The sequence below is a fragment of the Bubalus bubalis genome, chromosome 14 (assembly GCF_019923935.1).
Source record: "Bubalus bubalis isolate 160015118507 breed Murrah chromosome 14, NDDB_SH_1, whole genome shotgun sequence".
Lineage (NCBI taxonomy): Eukaryota > Metazoa > Chordata > Mammalia > Artiodactyla > Bovidae > Bubalus > Bubalus bubalis.
Genome location: NC_059170.1, coordinates 23,476,600 through 23,496,874, shown reverse-complemented (window position 1 = coordinate 23,496,874; position 20,275 = coordinate 23,476,600). Strand labels below are relative to the sequence as shown.

Here is a 20,275-nt window from a genome sequence, read left to right as displayed (position 1 = left end):
GTTGGAGGAAACACAGTCCAGGCCCCGGGCCCCTTCCCTGGAGAATTTATGAGGTGCTGGTCACTTTGAGGCTTAGGAGAAAAGAAGAAAAAGAAAATCGGAGGCAGAGAGTGGGGTGGAGGGAGAGGCTGAGAGCAGGACAGGGTCACCTGGCGTCTGAGCGTCTGTACCTGTGTGTGTGGCGTGGGGGACCATACTTGTGTCCGCCACGGGGCAGCGCAGGAACGACGCCAGAGCGCTCACAGCCCGACAGACCGACCTCTCGGCCCCTGGCCTGGCGACCCCCTCCGCCCCCACCGCGCGCCCGCCCCTAGCGAGTTAACGCGCCGCCCCCGAAGCGCCAGCTCCTCCCAGCCCGCCGCGTCTGGGCTCTGCCGACGCCCTCACTCGACCTGGAGGCCGGGCCCTGGGCGGACGGCGGGTGCCTGGCGGCGGGACTGACCCCGCGCCCGCGGATGCGCCGGGATCAGCCCCCGCGCCCCGCCGCACCGCCGCCGCAGGGTAGCCACTGGGTCGTCGGTTCTCCCAGGGCGCCCGCACGCCCGCCTGGACCAGGCTGCCCAGATGCGGGCGCCACTCTGCCTCTTGCTGCTTGTCGCCCACGCCGTGGACATGCTCCCCCTGAACCGAAGGAAGAAGCAAGGTATGAGGGGCAGCCGGCAGGATGGCCGGGCAGTGCAGCAGGATAGTCGAGGGGTGGCTCTGGGGGCATCTGTCTGGTGCCCAGCTCCCCAAACCGTTAGCTCTTCCAGACTGCTGTCAACCCCACTCTACAGATGGGGAGACTGAGGCCCCAGGATACTGTGGGGCAAGCTGGACCAAGAAGGGTCTCTAGGGAGGGAAAGAGCTGGCAGGCTGCCCACTCCCTGTAATAATAGTATTGCTGGGAGGGAGGAAAGTGACTTTTGCAGAGACAAGAAGCTTCAGGTGACACAGGCTAGGGGTGGAAGGGACTAGGGGACAGAGTTAGTGGCTCAGAAATCATCCCAAGCATCAGTATGGAGCCAGGAGGTGAGGTAAAGAGCCCTGAGCTGGGAGTCCCAATGCCCCAGTTTCAGCCCCAGTATAGACCCTGAATCTCTGCATGATTTCTCAGAAGGCAGTAGTTTTTGGTAGGTTCCCCCTGGGTGAGGGCCTGAGCTGCGTGAGCTCAGGGAGACTGGAGTTTGACAACATTTATTCTGGGATAACCTGGAAGACATCTACACCCTCCAAGAGCCTCAGTTTTTCCATCTTGACCTCCTAGGGCCACTAAGAGGATGAACCAAGGTTCAGATTATAAATGTACCAGAGGCACAAAGTCGGGGGCCCCTTGCACTCTCACCTTGGGACTCTATGCCATGTTCCCTCCCTGCGGGAGTCAGAATGTCCCAGGAGGTAAGTTTGAGGTTGTCCCTGCAGACCGAGGTGGGTAAGCGAGTCCCACACCTGAGCCGTCAGCCCTTTGACCTCCGTCCAGTTGGCAGTCTGAGAGTTGAGGGCCAAATGCCAGCCTCTGTGCCCAGGGTTTTCCACGCACGGAGGGAGTCCCCACCACATCCTCATGACATAGGGATCATCCTATTCATAGAGCCAGGTGCCAAGGCTCAGACAGGCTGAGTAACTTTGCCAAGTTGACCAGCAGGTGAATAAGACCCTGTGTCTTCTTTCTTTCCAGCTCTGGTGTTAGGTTTGAGCAAGGCTGCATGGGAAAGAGAACAAGACTGCTCTCTGGGGGCTTCTAGTCCCTTTTAGTATAAAGCCCTGAATAGACCAAATCACTCCTGGAGTGAAACAGGAGGCTGAGAGTGGTTGTTGGAGAATGGAGGCGTGGATTTGGGTGGGAGAGAAAGACTGAGGTCTGAAGGACTCCAGGTCCAGGCGTGACTAGACAGAGGGGTCCAGGGAAGGGAGAGGTGGGTGGGCTTCAGGTGAGCTGGGGGAAGTCTGCGACCTCATGGGGACACTGGTCTGCAAACAGCCCTTTTATGGTAAAGCTCATAGGCTCTGGAGTCAGCCTGCCTTCCTCAGTTACCAGCTGAGTGACCTTGGGGATGTCACTTTTTCTCTTTGAACATCTGTCTATTAGAAGCTCTCTAAGATTTTCTCAGTTCTCAGAAAGACCAAAAAAAAAAAAAAAAAAATTAAAAGTGTAAAACACCTCTCTCCTCAGTAACTCCTCTTTAAAATAGGAATAATGATCTTCATATCCAACTCACAGGGCAGATGTGGGTAAGACTCAGTGAGTTAGCATGTCTGTTAAGTGAGTAGCCAAATGCAGTAGTCATTCTCCTTTCCTGCCCATCATGTCATTGGTCACTCACAACAGCCCAGGGTGGGTGGGGGGGATGCTTATTTTCTGCATGAGGAAACTGAGATTCAGAGAGAAAAACTGATTGTCCAAGGTGGCCCAGCAGGTTAGTAGCAAAGCAGGCTTGAATCCCAGCTGGTCTGACATGATGCTGAGAAGATGTCTCCTGAGCTCTGTTGGTCTTCCCTTCTCAGAGCCTCAATTTCCCCATCTGAAGAGGAGCTGGTTTAGAAGAGCTTTAAGCTGCTTCTGAGTTCTCAAACACATGCCACACAGACACACAGAATCAAGAAGAAGAAAACGTCCAGTCCCTCTTCCATCCCCAGTTGCTCAGTGAGGAGGTTGGGCACGGCTGCACCTTACATGGCCACTGTTTGGTGAGGGGGCTACTGGCGCCCCTCCCTGTGGTTGTTGATCTGTTGCATCTGGAACACATGCATGTCCAGGGCAGCATCTTCGGAGAGAGGCTTTGTGACTCTGTTTACTTGTCAGGTGCAATGGAGATAGCCTTGGATTTTAGTCCCACCCCGCCCCCTACTCCTTTTGGGAGAGTGGATTCCTCCAACCTACCTCCTACCCACAGCCTTGGTTTCCCCATTGGCACTAGGGTGGAGGTAGGAGGTAGCAGAAAGCTTCCTGTAACCTATTCTGCAAGGCAGTCATAGGAGTCTTGGCCAAACAGCTTTGAGCATTGCTGGCTTCAGCAGATTTCTTGATGGCGGGACTTATCAGAGCATTCGTGGTGAAGAGGCAGAGGACAGAGAATAGGACCTTTCCCAAACCAGTTACAGATTAGGGACCATTTTTCATAAGACAGCTGCTTGGAAACTTCCACACAAGATCCCCAAGGGTCTTCCCAGCTTTGACATTCTGGTCTAACTTTGGCCGAGAATGTGTCGTGAAGGCACCTAGATATTAGCAATGCCTCTTTTCTCCTTTCCTCTCCTTTCTTCTCCCCTCCTTCCCAGCCCCCCTTCCTTCTTTAATTCCTTCCTTTCTTCTTTCCTTCCTCTCTCTCTTTCCCTTGCTCATTCAATAAGCATTACAGGGCAGACCCTGAGCCAGGCTCTGTGTTGGGAAGTCTGGGAGTGTCAAGGTAAATGGACCTGGGGCCCTTGAGGAGTAGCTAGTGTGGAGGGATGCCCTTCCCTGGTCCTCTCCCACCTCCCCTCCAGCGTTTGACCTGCTCTGCAAGGTCAAGAGGAACGTTCTCTGGGCCCAGCAGCCGCCGAGGCTGAGCTGTCACCCTCAGGGCCTGGCTCCCACAGACCCGTGCTTCGTCAAGCTCCAACATCACTGTTTTTTGATGAAACCTAATTTTTCTGTTTCCAAGACAAGAAAGACGAAAAGAAAAGGCTTGAGAACGGTTCTCAGAGCTCAAGTGACTCTTACAAAACAACATGTTGATTAATTAAGTATAAACGAATCAGAACCAGATGGGGACGTTTCTCTTGAACATGCTGGGGTGTCCCGGCAATAGGAGAGTCGGGCAGGGTGAGGGGTCCTGGTCTGTAACCCTGCCTTGATATGGAGCCGCATTTAGGCAATGAGGAGAAGACAGGCTATCCCCGACTCTCCTCAGTGTCTATGGCCTGCCAGGGAGGGGCCTTGTGGATGCAATTGTCCCCCACATTCACATGGTGCCTTTAGATCCTTCTGGACCTGGGGCAGCAAAGGGCAGAGGGAGGAGCTCTGGAATTCAGGGCCCTCTCTTGCCCTGGATGTGTGATTTGGGGCCGGCCACATGCCTTCTCCAATTCAGTTCCACATCTGTGAAATGGGAATGGTTGTGCCTACCTCTTTGGCGTTTGGGCCGATTCACCACAGCCACAGGGAAAGGGGTCCGAAGGCATACAGTAGGTGCTTCATAAGGACTCAACCACTTCCCCCTCCATTTTACAGCAGAGCGGATGCTCCCTGGGCTGGGGGGAGGGAGTCTCGTGTGGGTTGAATCTCCCCTCTGCCCTTCTCCCCTCTCTGAGCCTCTAGAAATAGAGATTTCTTTACAAATAAAGAAAATTATCTGTACAGTGACTATGGCAGTGCCCACTCCAGAGGCCTGTTAGATGGACTGAATATAATAATTCTCCAAACTGAGAACCCCTGTGTTTATGTCCAGACAGGCAGCACTGTCCCCTGCCCAAAGACTGAGAAACTGAGACCCAGAAGGCAGGTGCCCAAGGCATTGGCCGTGATAGAGGAGGACCTGGGTTTCTAGTCTCCAGGTCAGGGCCATGGCTGGGCACAGAGCAAAGTATATCTCACCTCCCTCTCCCCTGGGTGGAGATAAACCTACCCCTGCCCAGCCACCAAAGGAGACCCTTAGGGCGAGCACGTGCCAGGAACTCTGCGTGTGGGTTGTGAAGTCTGACTGTGGCGTTGCCTGCATCCTATTTCCTAGACAAGAGGTCTGGGGCTCCGAAAGAGACAGAGACCTGCCCGGGAACTCCCAACAGCTGAGTTGGGAGGTGGACCCAGAGTTTTGGAGGCTCCGAAGTCTGTGCATAGAAAAGGAAGTGAATCCTATCAGAGACTTGCCAAGGGCTACAAGGAGGAGTTCAGTTCAGTTCAGTTCAGTTCAGTCGCTCAGTCATGTCCAACTCTTTGCCACCCCATGGACTGCAGCACGCCAGGCTTCCCTGTCCATTACCAACTCCCAGAGTTTACTCAAACTCATGTCCATTGAGTCAGTGATGCCATCCAACCATCTCATCCCCTTCTCCTCCCGCCTTCAATCTTTCCCAGCATCAGGGTCTTTTCAAATGAGTCAGTTCTTCGTATCAGGCGGCCAAAGTATTGGAGTTTGGCATCTGAGGCCCTCCATGAATGGACACTGGCCCTGTCTGCAGTCGGACCTCCACCCTCAATACAAGGAGGAGGGTTGGTAGTAAAACAGGCTCAAATCAGTCTGACATGATTCTGAGAAGATGTCTCCTGAGCTCTGTTGGTCTTCCCTTCTCAGAGCCTCACTTTCCACATCTGAAGAGGAGCTGGTTTAGGAGATCCTTAAGATGTTTCTCTGGAGAAGGCAATGGCACCCCACTCCAGTACTCTTGCCTGGAAAACCCCGTGGGCGGAGGAGCCTGGTGGGCTGCCGTCTATGGGGTCGCATAGAGTCAGACACGACTGAAGTGACTTAGCAGCAGCAGCAGCAGCAGCAGCAAGATGTTTCTCAGTTCTAAAAGACACACACACACACACAGAAAATAAAGAAAATGAAGACTTCCAATCCCTCCCCCAACCCCAGTTGCTCAGTGAGGAGGTCGAGCATGGCTGCACCTACCATGCCCTCTGTTTGGTGAGGGGGCTACTGGCATCCCTTCCCACAGTAGTTGATCTGTTGCATCTGGAACACGTGCATGTCCAGGGCAGTATCTTCAGAGAGAGACTTGTGGCAAGGAGGGGGCATCTGAGAGGAGCCCCATTAGAGGGCTAGGTCTTGGGAATTTGTCAGCTGGAAGCAGCAGTAGCATAGAAGCTGGGGACTCTCGCAGGCGGAGCGGAGGGTCTGGCCGGTGGGAAGGGCCAAAGGGGCTGTGTGGCAGAGCTGGTGGAGGTCTGACTGCAGACAGTTCCAGTATCCTGTCATGGAGGGCCTCGGATGCCATTTGCCTGTCACCATCGTCACAAAGAAATGTTTACTGAGCCCCTCCTGGCGATCAGGCCCTAAATTAGGTGTTGGCGAGGACAGCAGAGTTGTGCTCCATCGTCCCTGCTGTCAGTGCTCAGTTGCTCAGTCGTGTCTGGCTCTTTGCGACTCCATGGACTATAGCCAGCCAGGCTCCTCTGTCCATGGGATTTTCCAGTCAAGAATACTCCAAAAGTCTACAAGCAATAAATGCTGGAGAGGATGTGGAGAAAAGGGAACCCTCTTACGCTGTTGGTGGGAATGCAAACTAGTACAGCCATTATGGAGAACAGTGTGGAGATTTCCTTAAAAAACTGGAAATAGAACTGCCTTATGACCCAGTAATCCCATTGCTGGGCATACACACTGAGGAAACCAGAATTGAAAGAGACATGTGTACCCCAATGTTCATCACAGCAGTGTTTATAATATCCAGGACATGGAAGCAACCTAGATGTCCATCAGCAGATGAATGGATAAGAAAGCTGTGGTACGTATACACAATGGAGTATTACACAGCCATTAAAAAGAATACATTTGAATCAGTTCTAGTGAGGTGGATGAAACTGGAACCTATTATACAGAGTGAAGTAAGCCAGAAAGAAAAACACCAATACAGTATACTAACACATATACATGGAATTTAGAAAGATGGTAACGATAACCCTGTACGCGAGACAGCAAAAGAGACACAGATGTATAGAACAGCCTTTTGGGCTCTGTGGAAGAGGGTGAGGGTGGGATGGTTTGGGAGAATGGCATTGAAACATGTATAATATCATATAAGAAATGAATCGCCAGTCCAGGTTCGATGCAGGATACAGGATGCTTGGGGCTGGAGCACTGGGATGACCCAGAGGGATGGTACAGGGAGGGAGGTGGGAGGGGGGTTCAGGATGGGGAACACGTGTACACCCGTGGTGGATTCATGTTGATGTATGGCAAAACCAATACAATATTGTAAAGTAATTAGCCTCCAATTAAAATAAATAAATTTAAATTAAAAAAAAGAATACTCCAGTAGTCAAGAACTACTGGAGCAGTTTTCTACTCCAGTCCCTGTTGTCAGAGAGCTCAGCATCTCCTAGAGGTGTCAGAAATGAATCCATCATGAAAAAAAATGGCACAGACAGGATCCTGCTGCTTCTCAGTATAGCCCAGAGAGGCTGGTCGTCGGTGGTCCTCATCTCAGTTGAGGAATCTGAGACTCAGAGGTGGGACGTTGCTCAGCCGAGGTGTCACAGGATAAGGGGACCCTCTTCAGTTTGTTCGCCTGCCTCGTCTTATCCATCTATTAGTCCGCTCTCTCTTCATCCATCTTTCCATCCTTCCATTTAGTGAAAAAAAACTGAAGCTCACGCTGATTCAGAGCTTTTCAAACTGAGGTTTGGAATCATTCAGCAGATCTGGGAAATAAATTTAGTAAATGCAACTAGCATTTAGAATGCTGAAGTGGCATAGAATAGAATAAAACAGAGTATAGAGTAGAATAAAATAGAGTGAAGTCAGCAAACTTTTTTGCAAAGGGCCAGATAGGTAATATTTTAGGCTTTGTAGGACATACTCTTCCTGTTTTGTTTTTGTTTTTTTTTTAACAAACCTTTAAAAATATTAAACCATTCTTAGCTCACAGCCATACATAAAGAAGCCATTCAGTTCAGTTCAGTTCAGTTCAGTCGCTCAGTCATGTCCGACTCTTTGCGACCCCATGAATCGCAGCACGCCAGGCCTCCCTGTCTATCACCAACTCCCGGAGTTCACCCAAACTCATGTTCATCGAGTCGGTGATGCCATCCAGCCATCTCATCCTCTATCATCCCCTTCACCTCCTGCCCCCAATCCCTCCCAACATCAGAGTCTTTTCCAATGAGTCAACTCTTCGCATGAGGTGGCCAAAGTACTGGAGTTTCAGCTTCAACATCAGTCCTTCCAAATAACACCCAGGACTGATCTCCTTTAGAATGGACTGGTTGGATCTCCTTGCAGTCCAAGGGACTCTCAAGAGTCTTCTCCAACACCAGAGTTCAAAAGCATCAATTCTTCGGCGCTCAGCTTTCTTCACAGTCCAACTTTCACATCCATACATGACCACAGGAAAAACCAAAGCCTTGACTAGACGGACCTTTGTTGGCAAAGTAATGTCTCTGCTTTTGAATATGCTATCTAGGTTGGTCATAACTTTCCTTCCAGGGAGTAAGCATCTTTTAATTTCATGACTGCAATCACCATCTGCAGTGATTTTGGAGCCCAAAAAAATGAAGTCTGACACTGTTTCCACTAAGTTAGCCCATGGGCCATAGTTTGCCAACCCCCTTCATGGAAAATATCAGAATGCATTGCAGATGTTAAGATGAGTTATCATTTTGAGAAATGGGTTTTTGCTTCCATATATATGTGAATGTGTGGCTGCATGTGTATACCCGTATGTAGATGTGTATGCACATGGATGTGGTATGTGTGAGTGTGGATAAGGGGGTGTGTGTACTCAGTGTACTGTGTGTGTACTGACATAAAAATGTAATTTTTACTATTGTCCAAAAAGTGTGGAGGCCACTGTATCAGCTGAGCCCAGTGCAGTCCTCCCGACAGTTCTGAGAGGAGGGTTCCAGGGGGTCCTGGGATTGCAGATGGGGAGTTGAAGGCCCTGTGGGTCACACAACCGTAGGCATGTGAACCCCAAAAGTCTGGCTCTGGAGCTCCAAACAGGAGGCTAAATTGCCTTTAAAGTAGCAATTGCCCTCGACATATTTGTCCTTACGCTTGTTTCTGACGGCCCTGAATCTGATGGCCATGTCCTTCCCAAGATGTTTTCTTTTCTCAAGGTGGACTTTAGCCCCAGGAAATGGAATGATCCATCAGGGTCTAAATGTCCTCCTGCATCAGACATCCCCAAGGAGCTGCTGAGTGCTGGACATTGTATGTTCCTTTCACATCGACCCTCCCCCAGCCTTGCCGGGTGGATATGGTTACCTTTCTTCCTTTACAGAAGAAGCAGGCTGTCTCAGAGAGGGAAACCGACTTATCCAAAGTCACATAGCCAATGTTCCTGATTCCAGAACCATGGGAGCAGGTCCCCCCTACTAAAGAGTGCTCCAGAAAGTCCATCTAATGCTGCCAGTACCCACCCGCTCATTCATATAGGTCTTCACAGTTTGCAAAACAGTTCAACTTCCATTTTCTCTCTGGAGTTCTGGAGACAGGTTATCGAATGATGGAATGCTAGGGCTGAAAAGGCCAGTTGAGGCCTTGGAGACCCATGTTTGTGTAAACAAAAAAAAAAAAAAAAAATGGAGCTCCAGGCGAGGAAGTACCTCAGCCAAGATCACCCAGCCGGGGTGGAGGTGAGGATGCAGGACAGGGGGCAGGGCCGCGAGGGTGGCTTTGGATAGGCAGAAGAAGGCACTTGCTCCGGAGCCTGCAGTCTGGTTTAGAGCTTCTCAGAGCCTCAGTTGCTCGTGTCACTTGGGAATGCTCCATATGCTTTGTCTTTCTCCCAGGCCCAGAAGAAATGTTAGATGAGAGGGTGCAACAGAGAGGGCTTGCACAGCTCTGCAGAGGTTTCTTAGTAACCAGAGGCCAGCCCAGGTCCAGGAGCTTGTAAGGGCCTCCAGGGTTACCTGAGTGCCACACGGGGTCTGTGGCCTGGGTGTGTGGTTCCATGAGAGGCACCTGGTGGAGGCCCGGGACCCACGCAGAACCGCCATGCCCTTGAAGCGAGTCCTTCTGTCAGAGCCCAGACTGTGGACACTGTTAGGACGTAGAAAAGCCCAAGGTTCTTGGATACCCAGGGACACACACCTCGTTTATGTGTCAGAGGGATTCTCATGGGGACACACACCTCAGTTAACCAGAAGGAACGGGTTAAGTGTGCTTACTCAGTCGCTTCAATCATGTCTGACTCTTTGCAATCCCATGGACTGTAGCCCACCAGGCTCCTCTGTCTGTGGGATTCTCCAGGCAAGAATACTGAAGTGGGTTGCCATGCCCTCCTCCAGGGGATCTTCCTAACCCAGGGATGGAACCCATGTCTCTTATGTCTCCTGTATTATAGGTGGATTCTTTACCACTGCCCCTCATGTATATATCCACACACATATATGTTCCTAAAAACATTTATTTGTTTCTTTAAAGGTACTTAATTTTCACTGCAACAAAGGTTTAGAAAGTCTCTTTTTGATTTTGTTTTACGGTTATTTCCTCTATGCCAACTGTTACCTGTGTTGTTTTATTTACCAATGTCAGGCACTATGCATATAAACTGACTAAATTCTCCTAAGAAACCTGTGATGTGGGTACTATTATCGTCCCCATTTTACATATGAGAAAACTGAGGCACAGAGGGGTTGAGTGACTTTCCCTAGGTCACACAGCCAAATTTACATCCTTCCTAGTCCCAGAGCCCAGACTCCAATTACCAAGCTCAGTTGCCTCCCAGCCTTATTTAGTCCTTGCAGCAACCTGGAAAAGGATGTTATTATCCACATTTCACAGACGAGGAGACTAAATTAAGAGAGAAAGGAGCATTAGTTAAAGAATGTGAAACTGCCATTTTTATAGGCTGAAAAAAGCCAAATATTAGTGATTTCATATGTTCCAGTCTACTAGCTTGGCAAGTAAGTTTGGCAAAGCCATGATTTAAACCCAGATGATTGATTCCAAAGGTTGGGTCCATAGCCACCCTGCCTGGCCTTCTCCCAGTACATCCAGATAATAGCCCACGAGGTAGTTGGATCCTGTAGTTCTACAGAGGCCTTCCAAGCATAGAGAGGGCTATCAACTTGCCAGGATCACACAGCCAGGATGGGGAGAGGTTGGGATGTGCCCCCCACTCCAGGTCTCCCTGGCCGGAGCCTCCTTGTCTCAGCTCTGTGCAGCCATCAGCACCACCCAGGACACACACACACCCTCGGCCCCACCCTGGGGATTCCTCCAGGGTCCCACAGTGCATGGTCTGGTTCCCGTTGCACGGGGGAAGCTCCCTCATCTTGGGCACTGCTGCCTGAGGCCAGGCCACCACCACCCACCCTGGGATGATTTCTTATAATGTCGCATGATTCACGGGGCCCCTGCTCTGTGGCCCTTGGTGGGGGCCTCTCTGGGTTTTTGTGGGTGGGGGGTTCTGTTTCATTAGTTCAGAAGAAAGGCATGTGCAAGCCTGGGGGACACAGACCACGTAGGGAAACCACTCCCTTTCGCCAGAAGCCTCCACTTTCCCTGCAGACTGACTGCAGTGCCCACATCCGCAGGGTGGGGACACCCAGAAAGGAATGTCACAACTGCTCTTCTGCAGCCTGCTCTGCTGTTGGCAGGCAGGCACGGCTGTCTCCAGCATGTCCCAGATGAGCGGTGGGAGGTCGACTGACTGGCACGAAGGCCACGGGCTCTGCTGCTCACCAGCTGAGTGATGTTGGGCAGGTCACCTCTGGTGGCTAATTTGCAAGATGGGGCACAAAAGGCACCCACGGCACATAGTGAGTGCTCAGTTGGTGAGAAGAGTGTCTAGTGCCGGGCAGGGAGTGCGGGATTTGGGCTCTGACAGGCCTGGGCTCAGCTCCCGGCTCTGCTACTGCCATGTTCGTGTGAAGATATTTCATTACTGAATCTCAGTGTTGTCTGTCAGTACCACGGTGACAATAGCAGCATCTACATCATAGGATTGTCTTGAAGATCAAAATTGTGCATGTAACCCACCTGGGAGACAGTAGGTGCTAATAAATGGTGACACCAGTCATGCGTCATAGGAAAGTTGGCTTGCTCTACTGTCCAGGACGTTCCAGCCTAACATCAGACAAGCCCCTGCCTGGGTTTGAAAGTCCTTGGCAGACCTAACTCTTCAAAAGAAAGTTATTTGGGGAAGCCCAGATTCAGAGACTAGGGAGGCCCTAAGGGCTGTGTGTCTATAGCACAGTGACTCACCCTCTCTGAGCCTCTGTTCACTCCTCTATGAAGGGGGACCTCAGAGAACAGCAGTGAAGACAGAAGTGTGTGTGTGTGTGTGTTGCTTGCACATTATAAACGTATAAATGATGTGATGAGGCCTGACATCCTGCCCTCTGCCCACAGCAGCTGGAAAAACGCAGTCAGATGCTGCCTTTCAGACATACTTTTCCTTCCTCCTCCCCTCTTGCCTGCTTCTGGCAGACATGTGAGCCCAACAGACTTAATTCATAGCACATTATCAGCTTCAGTTGAGCTGATAATGCTTATTTTGTATTATCGTATTTTTTCCTTACTTTTTAAATGATTGTGCTTAGTCACTCAAGTCGTGTCCAACTCTTTGTGCCTCCATGAACATTAGCCCACCAGGCTTCTCTGTCCATGGGATTCTCCAGGCAAGAATACTGGAGTGGGTTGCCATTTTCTTCTCCATTTTAAATGGTTACAAATTGTCAATGTTTATTTTTACTCTTAACATTTACTTCACTTATTTTAAAATTTTCATTTTACTTAAACATCTTATTTTTATTAATTTTAATGTATTTAGTTTATTGAAGTGTAGTTGATTTACAATGTGGTGTTAGTTTCGGGTATACAGCAAAGTGATTCAGCTATATATATATATTTTTTTTTTTTTTTTTCAGATTCTTTTCCCTTATAGGCCATTACAAAGTACTAAGTGTAGGTCCCTGTGCTATCCACTAGATCTTTGTTGGTTGTCTGTTTTATATATAGTGCCTTAGCACTTTATAATTTACTGTCTTTGTTCTGGCCATCATCTTGTGGATAAAAAGCTAATAAACTGTGTTATTTGCATGATATCTAATTTGCTTATCATATCTCCTTAGATTAGTGAATTTAGGCAGTTATAAATAAATACTTTATATGAACTCCTTTTAAGTGTCTTTTGTGGATTTGTTCAGCTTGTCTAAAAAATGATTTTATTAGGGTTGTATCAAATGTTAATCTTTTTCCCAGGAAATGTCAAACTCAGATGAACAAACATGGTAAGAATTTCATATGGTGAACATTTTTGCAGAAACAATCTGATGCATTCTAAATGGTTGTTACTATCAAATGAAATTGCCCTCAAATTTTCTTGCAAGGGGTTAATGCAATTTATTTAAATTTACAAATTTATTTTTATTTTATTCTTACATTTTATTTGTCTAAGCTTTTTATTTTTCTCTTTTATTTTAAAATGCCTTTTTAGTTTAAATTTTTATTAGTTTAAGTTATGTTTTATTTTAAATCTTTTAATTTTACTTTTTGGGTTGTTAATTTCTTTTAAGATAATGTTATTGTGTTTTTATTTGCCCACTTTTTTATTGGGTTTCCTGAATTTTCTTCATCAGTTTATAGGTATGTGTGTGCTCAGTCGGTCAGTCGTGTCTGACTCTGTGACCCCATGGACTGTACTCCACCAGGCTCATCTGTCCATGGAATTTTCCAGGCAAGAATACTGGAGTGAGTTGCCATTTCCTACTCCAGGGAATCTGCCTAACCTAGGGATCGAACCCATGTCTTCTGCATCTCCTGCATAGGCAAAACAAATTCTTTACCAATGTGCCATCTGGGAAGCCATCAGTTTATAAGACTTCCTTGTATTACCTACATATTAATCTCCTGTTGATTTTCACATGGAAGGTATCTTTCTTTAATCTGTTATCCCAACTGCTAACTTTGTATATACTTTGGAGAGTAGACATTGTTACTTATAATACTGCTCAAGAAAGGGTTTGAAGGTTTTTTTGGTAGGAGTGGAGTTTTTCTATCTTATGGTCTGGGCTGTTTGATCTTACAAAATTTCCTCGTAGAAAGGTCTCATGAGAAGGGTGTGAGTTCCCAACTCTGTCTTTTGAGCAGATCACCCTTCCTATGAGCGATTCTTCCTTGACAAGTGTTTTCAGTCCTGATGCAGCGGCCCTAGGGCCTTCCCTGAGGATACTCCTGGAACTCTCAAATGCAGGTGACTCTTCTCTGTCCACCTTCATTCCTGGTTGTCCCTGGGTCACTGCATTTCAGCCGGCACACATCTATTAAACCCTTGCTGTCAGCCAGACTCTGTCCTTGACTGATGAAGGTGGCAGGCCCAACAGAGTGAATAGGAGAAGTATCAGCTGGATACACCAGCCCCGGGTCAGGGGGAGTTGGCTTGATATTTTCCCCACGAGTGGAGCGTCCCACCAATGGCTGACATTCTGCCAGGGCTGCTTTCTCTGAATGGTTTCAATTCTTGGACCATCTTATTCTCATGCATCAATAATCCTCCCTCCAGCCCCCTCCCTGTTAAAGGAAAAAGAAAGAAACTGGCACTCAGGACATTTGTGAGTAATGCAGACTTGAAGATTGACGGTCTGGGGATGCTGCTAAGGCCTCCATCTGCAGTGCAGGTGGTCTCAGGCATAAGACCACTGAGTCATTCCTGCGACCTCCTCTCCTCCTCCTGTCTGACCCTGCACCACACAGCTCCGGGCCCCTCTCTGTGGGCCTTGGGCTCTAGGATGTGTGACTTTCAGTGGCACTTTTCTACCTTTGGAGAGCCACCAGGCGTGAGACAGAAGGAAGGGGCTGACAGGCCATCAGGGAGGTACAGCTCCCAGCAGTTAGGAGCTAGGGCTCTGGTTTGCATCCCACTTGACTCTTTGCTGTGAGTACTTGGGTGAACCGCTTTACCTTTCTAAGCCTCAGTTTTCAGTCTGTGAAAGTGGGTAAATATAGCCCAGCTTTGCAAGGCTGTGATGGGTTTGCAGTGATTTAACAGAAGGACCTGATGGCACAGGGTCCTGCATGCTGTAGATATTCAGCAGGCATCGGCCTGGCTCTGCCCCTCTGCAGACCTGGTCCTTCAGAGGGTCTATAGGAGCTCATAGAGATCAGCATCTCTGGCTGTGGCTGTTTGTCTTGGTTCTAGCTGTTACTCCTGCCTTTAAATGGATAAGAAGGATTACAATCCCCATTTTGCAGATGAGAAAACTGAGACCAGCTAACAGTGGGTGTGGAATTTCCCAGCCCTGCAAGCCTAGGTCCCTCCAACTGACTGGGTTTTGGTGTGGTGGAGACAGTACCCCAGGACCATGAGAGGTTTCCTAGACAAAGCCTCTGTCACCTTCTTCCGTTCAGCTCCTCTCTGCTGGCATCATACCAGTTTTGAGCACCTACTGTGTGCCAGGAAATTTGTGTGCATTAATTACCCATAACCTCAGGAGTTAGGACCCATTTTACAGAAGAGGAAAGTAGGATCCATATAGGTGAGGCCACGTGCCCAGGTTTCCACAGCCCCCATCCATCTGGGTTGGAAGCCGAGCTGGGGCTCTGAAGCCAGAGCTCTTATTCACTGTGCCAGGAATTGCTGAGCTGAACCCAGGGCAGCAACGAGGATAAAGCTGACTCCCATTTGGTGAGTCCTTGGCATATGAACCGGGCATGCTGCTAGGTGCTCTGTAGGTTATTACTGCCCTTCATCCTCCAGACAACCCTTTGATAGCATCATTTTCATTTTGCAGCTGAGATGTGAGGCTCAGAGAAGTGAGAGGGACCCCCCAGGGTCAAGGTTGCAGAGCTGGGATTCAAACTCAGATGTATATGACCTGGATTCCTGCCTGCCTCATGCTGCCTCCCCTCATCTCCTACTTCCTGAGCTGGGCAGTTGGTCTGGGGGCCTGGGCTGGCAGATGCCTTTTCTGTGTTTCTCACCTTTGAGAATGACCCGGGGAGCCATCCAGACAGGGCCTCAGGTTTCAGCCCAGCTTGGAGGTGGCGGGTATGCAGCAGGTGTAGGGAGCAACTGAACAGCAAGATGTGAGTGAGGCTTTGTCCCAGTGGCCTGTGAATGTCAAGAGGCCACCGCAGGTCATGGAAGCACGACCAGAGCCAATGAAGTGAAGGAGCAGAAGGGATTCAGGCTCCTCTGGAGGAGGCTGCAGACTAGATACCGTCATGGGATTCTCAGATCAGGTCTCTTTAGAGCTGAGGACGGGGAGCTGACTGCAGCTCACACCAGCTACCTGCTGCACCATGAACTAGACTGCTTACCTTTTAATTCTCATAATTACCGTTGAGCAAGACTTGTCCATCTGCTGCTCACAGCCAATAGCCTGGTCCAGAACCCTCCAGATGACCACAGGCCTCCAACTTGGGCTCCCAGCTCCCACTGCTACCCCTTCCCATCCATTCTGCTCAGCCCCAAAGGGACCTCTTGAGATGCAGGCTCTTGTTGGCCTGCACCCTGCAGGATCTTCCCGTCTTGCTTCCAGGAAAGCCCAGAACTAGCCTTTTCTGAGCCCAGCACCTCAATCTGGGCTGATCTGCCTTTTTGACCAGTCTCTGTGTTCTGGCCTCACTGCCCTCTTCCATGCTAAGCCCCTGGACCTTTGTACCTGCTGGTCCCTCTGCCAGGAATACGTTCCTTGTATGTCTCAGTGAGTCCTGTCTTGTGGCCGGACCCTCCTCTCCTCTGCTCACTCTTTCCTTTCATTCACTTCCTGTCACTGTCTCAGATGACCTCTCTTTCTCCTTTAGAATGCAGACTCCATGAGGAGAGGGCTGTCTTGTCTTCTGATGGATCCCCAGTGCCTACAACACTTCTTGGCTCGTAGTAGGTCCTTGATACATATTTGTGGAAAGAACAGGCTTTCTAGTGAGTGGATGATTGCCTCTAGCTTACAGTGAGCAAACCGAGGTCCAGTAACAGGCCCAAGGAATGAAGTATGGAACTGGGATCTAAAGGCAGGTTTCTTGGCTTCCCTAGTGGCTCAGATGGTAAAGAATCTACCTGCACTGTGGGAGCCCTGGGTTTGATCCCTGGGTTAGGAAGATTCCCTGGGGAAGGAAATGGGTACCCACTCCAGTATTCTTGCCTGGAGAATTCCATGGACTGGAGAGCCTTGGCGGACTACAATCCATGGGGTCGCAAAGAGTCGGACATGACTTGAGCGACTGACACTTTCACTTTTCCTTTCCCATAAAATAAGAAGTGATAACAGCACCTGCCTTCTTGCTTTTTAAAATGAGGTCTGGAAGCCAGCGCCATCAGCATCCCTGGGGAGCTTTGTCGAAAAGCAGACTCTCAGGCCTCACCTCAGACCTTTAGCATCAACATCTACACTTGAACCCAAGACCCCTGGGCACTTTGTATGCTCAATAGTTTAGGAAGCCCTGGCTGACTTCACAGAGTGGTTATTTTAAAATCACATGAGTTCATACATATATGACACCAGGTGAACCACCGTTAAGTGTTAAACCAACAGTACACATCGAGGAGTGGAAGTGCCTCTGTTTTAAATAAGCAGGCCCAGGTGATTCTTTTTTTTTTTAATTTTCAATAAGCATAATAAATATCTTCAAAGAGATAGGCTATTTGGTAGTAACTGACGAAATAACCACTTCCCAGGTAGCTCAGTAATAAAGAATCCACCTGCAATGCAGGAGACATAAGAGGTGCGGGGTTCAATCCCTGGGTCAGAAAGATCCCCCGAAGAAAGAAATGGCAACCCACTCCAGCATTCCTGCCTGGAGAACTCCATGGACAGAGGAACCTGGTGGGCTACAGTCCATGGGGGGGGTCACAAAGAGTCGGACACGACTGAGCGACTGAGCACACATGCAGTAAAATAAGCAGTTATCTTTAAAAGACTAATTGGAGATACAGGGTCTAAGAGGAAAATGCATACAGCCCCAGGGGATTCTGATGTGGATTTGGTTCTAAGGCTCACCACTGGCTGGGAAACAGCAGATGTGTGTGTGAGCCCTGGCTCCACTACCAGCCTCCATCTCCCCACCTCCCCAGCCAGTGGAAACCAATGTCTAAGAAGGATTCAAGCAGGAGCTGGGGCAGGGTACTTACCCACTCCTCCAAGTCCAGGTGGTAGCAAGAGAATCACTCAGAGAGTGCCTGGAGGGGACCTGAAGGACAGGGAAACAGTCATTTGGCCCCCTGATTGAACACATAGGTACTGATCTGCTCCATGTCATGGAGAAAAGGGGAGATGAGCACGGGATGAAGGGAGATTGAATGAGATGCAGAAGGGCAGGGTCAGTCTTGGGACAGCCTATACTGCCACTGTCTGGCTAATTTCCTGTCTCTATCAAGGTCAAATGAACATTGAAGGAGACTAGCCTTAGCACAGCACAGGAAACTGAGCAAGGCCTTAGCAAGGGGACCTGTTACTCTGTGTGGAGGATTAAAGGAGGCATTGGGATACACTGGCGGTGGGAAGGCAGTGTGGCCTTGAGGTGAGGCCTTCAGGTTCTGCAGTCACACTGCCTGTGTTGGACTATCCAGTCAGATACCTCTTAGTAAGTCACTTACCTCTTAATAAGTGACCTCGAGCAAGCAGCAGCATTGCTCTGGACCTCAGTTTCCTCTTCCGAAGTGGATACGATCATTGTACCTAATGAACCATGCAGCGTCTCTACATGGAGGGGGTAGCAGCTATAAAAAAGGACAAGGCAGTGATGTGCAGGATTCGCCAGGATACTTTAAGTGAGCAAAGCAAGATGCTGAAGAGTCTGTGCAGAGCACTGTGGTTTATCCTTGCCCTCTTGGAGCTCACCTTTCAGTGGTGGGAAAGAGATAACAAAAACTCACACCAACCCCTCACATATCAGATGGAGATAAGTGCCAAAGAAGAACAAAGCAGGGTGAGACAGGGATCTGCAATGGGTGTGACTTCAGGCAGGTGGTCAGGGACGTCTCATCTGGAAGAACATTCCAGTAGAGACCCCAAGGGGGTGAGCCCTGTGGATGAATGTAGGGAGGGCATTCCAGGCAGAGGGAATGGCAAGCGAGTGCAAAGACCCTGAGTTGGGAGTGGTCTTGGCATGTTTGAGGGACAGCAAGGAGGAGGCCAGCATGGCTGGAGCAGGGCAAGTGGCGATTGGGAGGGAATGTAATTGGCATTGGTGTAGACTGATTTCTGATAGATTGTCTATGGGGTAACACAAGGAGAAGAGGCAGGGTGACTCCAAGATGTCTGACCACAACTGGAGTAGCCACTGACCCATATGGACAGGAGGGGCAGTTTGGGGTGGGCAGAGGGAGGAAAGTATTGAAAGTTTCCATTTTGGATGTGTGCCTATTATACTATATTCTGAGGGTTCTACCCGTTAAACCCTTGGTGTCGTGTATTGACACTGTAGCAAGGATTTGCTCTCTGCTTCTTACCCAAGCTCCCTCCCTGCCACCAACTTATATACAGTGAGTCCCCTACATACAAACAAGTTCTGTTCTCAGAGTGCATTCTTAAGTCCAATTTGTTTGTAATTCCAACAAATTAGCCAAGGTACCCAACTAACAATTCACTATATAGTACTGTACTATAGCAGTTTTATTATCCTTTTCACACAGCTAATACATAAAAACAAACACACACACACACAAAAAAAAACCATTTTTAATCTTCCAGTACAGTTCCTTGAAAAGCACAGTAGTGCAGTACTACATCTGGCACACAGGGGCTGGCATCAAGTGAAGAGGCAAGAAAATTACTGACTGGAAGAGGGAGGGGAGCTGGGAGATGGTGGAGCTGAAGGGTCATCAGCCATAGGAGGTAGGGGCAAGCTGCAGTTTCACTCACGCCTGACGCTGATGGCACAGGTTCTGGTTCATTGCTGGATTCAATCCTCTTGCCCCTCTTGAAAAACTGATCCAGTGACATCTGGATAGTAGCTTTTTCTCTCATCATAGATGACATGGTAGCACTGAATTGCATTCTGAACGGCTGCTGCAAACTTCACGGACCTTTCTGCATTCAGGTCCTGTTTCTCAAAAACGAACAATCTTCTCAAATAAAGAACATCCCCTTGCCATCTCCTGCATTGTGAGCCTCTTCAGCTCTTCAGTTACTTCTTCTTCCCCTTGTCTCTCTTCATCCTTTCTCTGGATACACTGGCATCTTTGAAAGTTCACAGCCTGAAGGTTCGTATGTAGGGGATTTCCTGTACTGTCATAAACTCACCTTTATTAGGAAACCTTTCTTCTGACACAAACCAGTCCTGTCCCACATCTGCCTCTCCAGAAAACCATCCCTGATGAACTACAGTCTGAACCCAGCTCCTGGCTGCCTGGGTCCTTCATTTAGCTCTGAGCTCTGCTGGGCAGACATCATCAGCTTTCTTCGCAATATATGAACCAAGTTCCTCCAACTAGACTGCAGCTTCCCTGAGAACAGCTTTTGAGAACTTTTATTAAGCCATCATTTATTCATTCATTTAAGAAATAGCAGGCACCTGCAGCCTGGTAGGCTACAGTCCATGGGGTCGCTAAGAGTCGGACACAACTGAGCGACTTCACTTTCATGTTTCACTTTCATGCATTGGAGAAGGAGATGGCAACCCACTCCAGTATTCTTGCCTGGAGAATCCCAGGGACAAAGGAGCCTGTTGGGCTGCCGTCTATGGGGTCGCACAGAATCGGACAC

General features: G+C 49.1%; 1 protein-coding gene across 1 annotated transcript in view; it reads left to right on the top strand.

Moving 5' to 3' along the window:
• The first annotated feature begins 400 nt into the window (after positions 1-400).
• RSPO4 (R-spondin 4) overlaps positions 401-20,275 on the top strand; it is a 34,846-nt gene continuing 14,971 nt past the window's right edge. Inside the window, exon 1 of the mRNA XM_044927777.2 lies at positions 401-643. Coding sequence (XP_044783712.2) covers positions 565-643 — 79 coding nt within the window. The 5' untranslated portion in view covers positions 401-564. The remainder of the gene's footprint in view (positions 644-20,275) is intronic.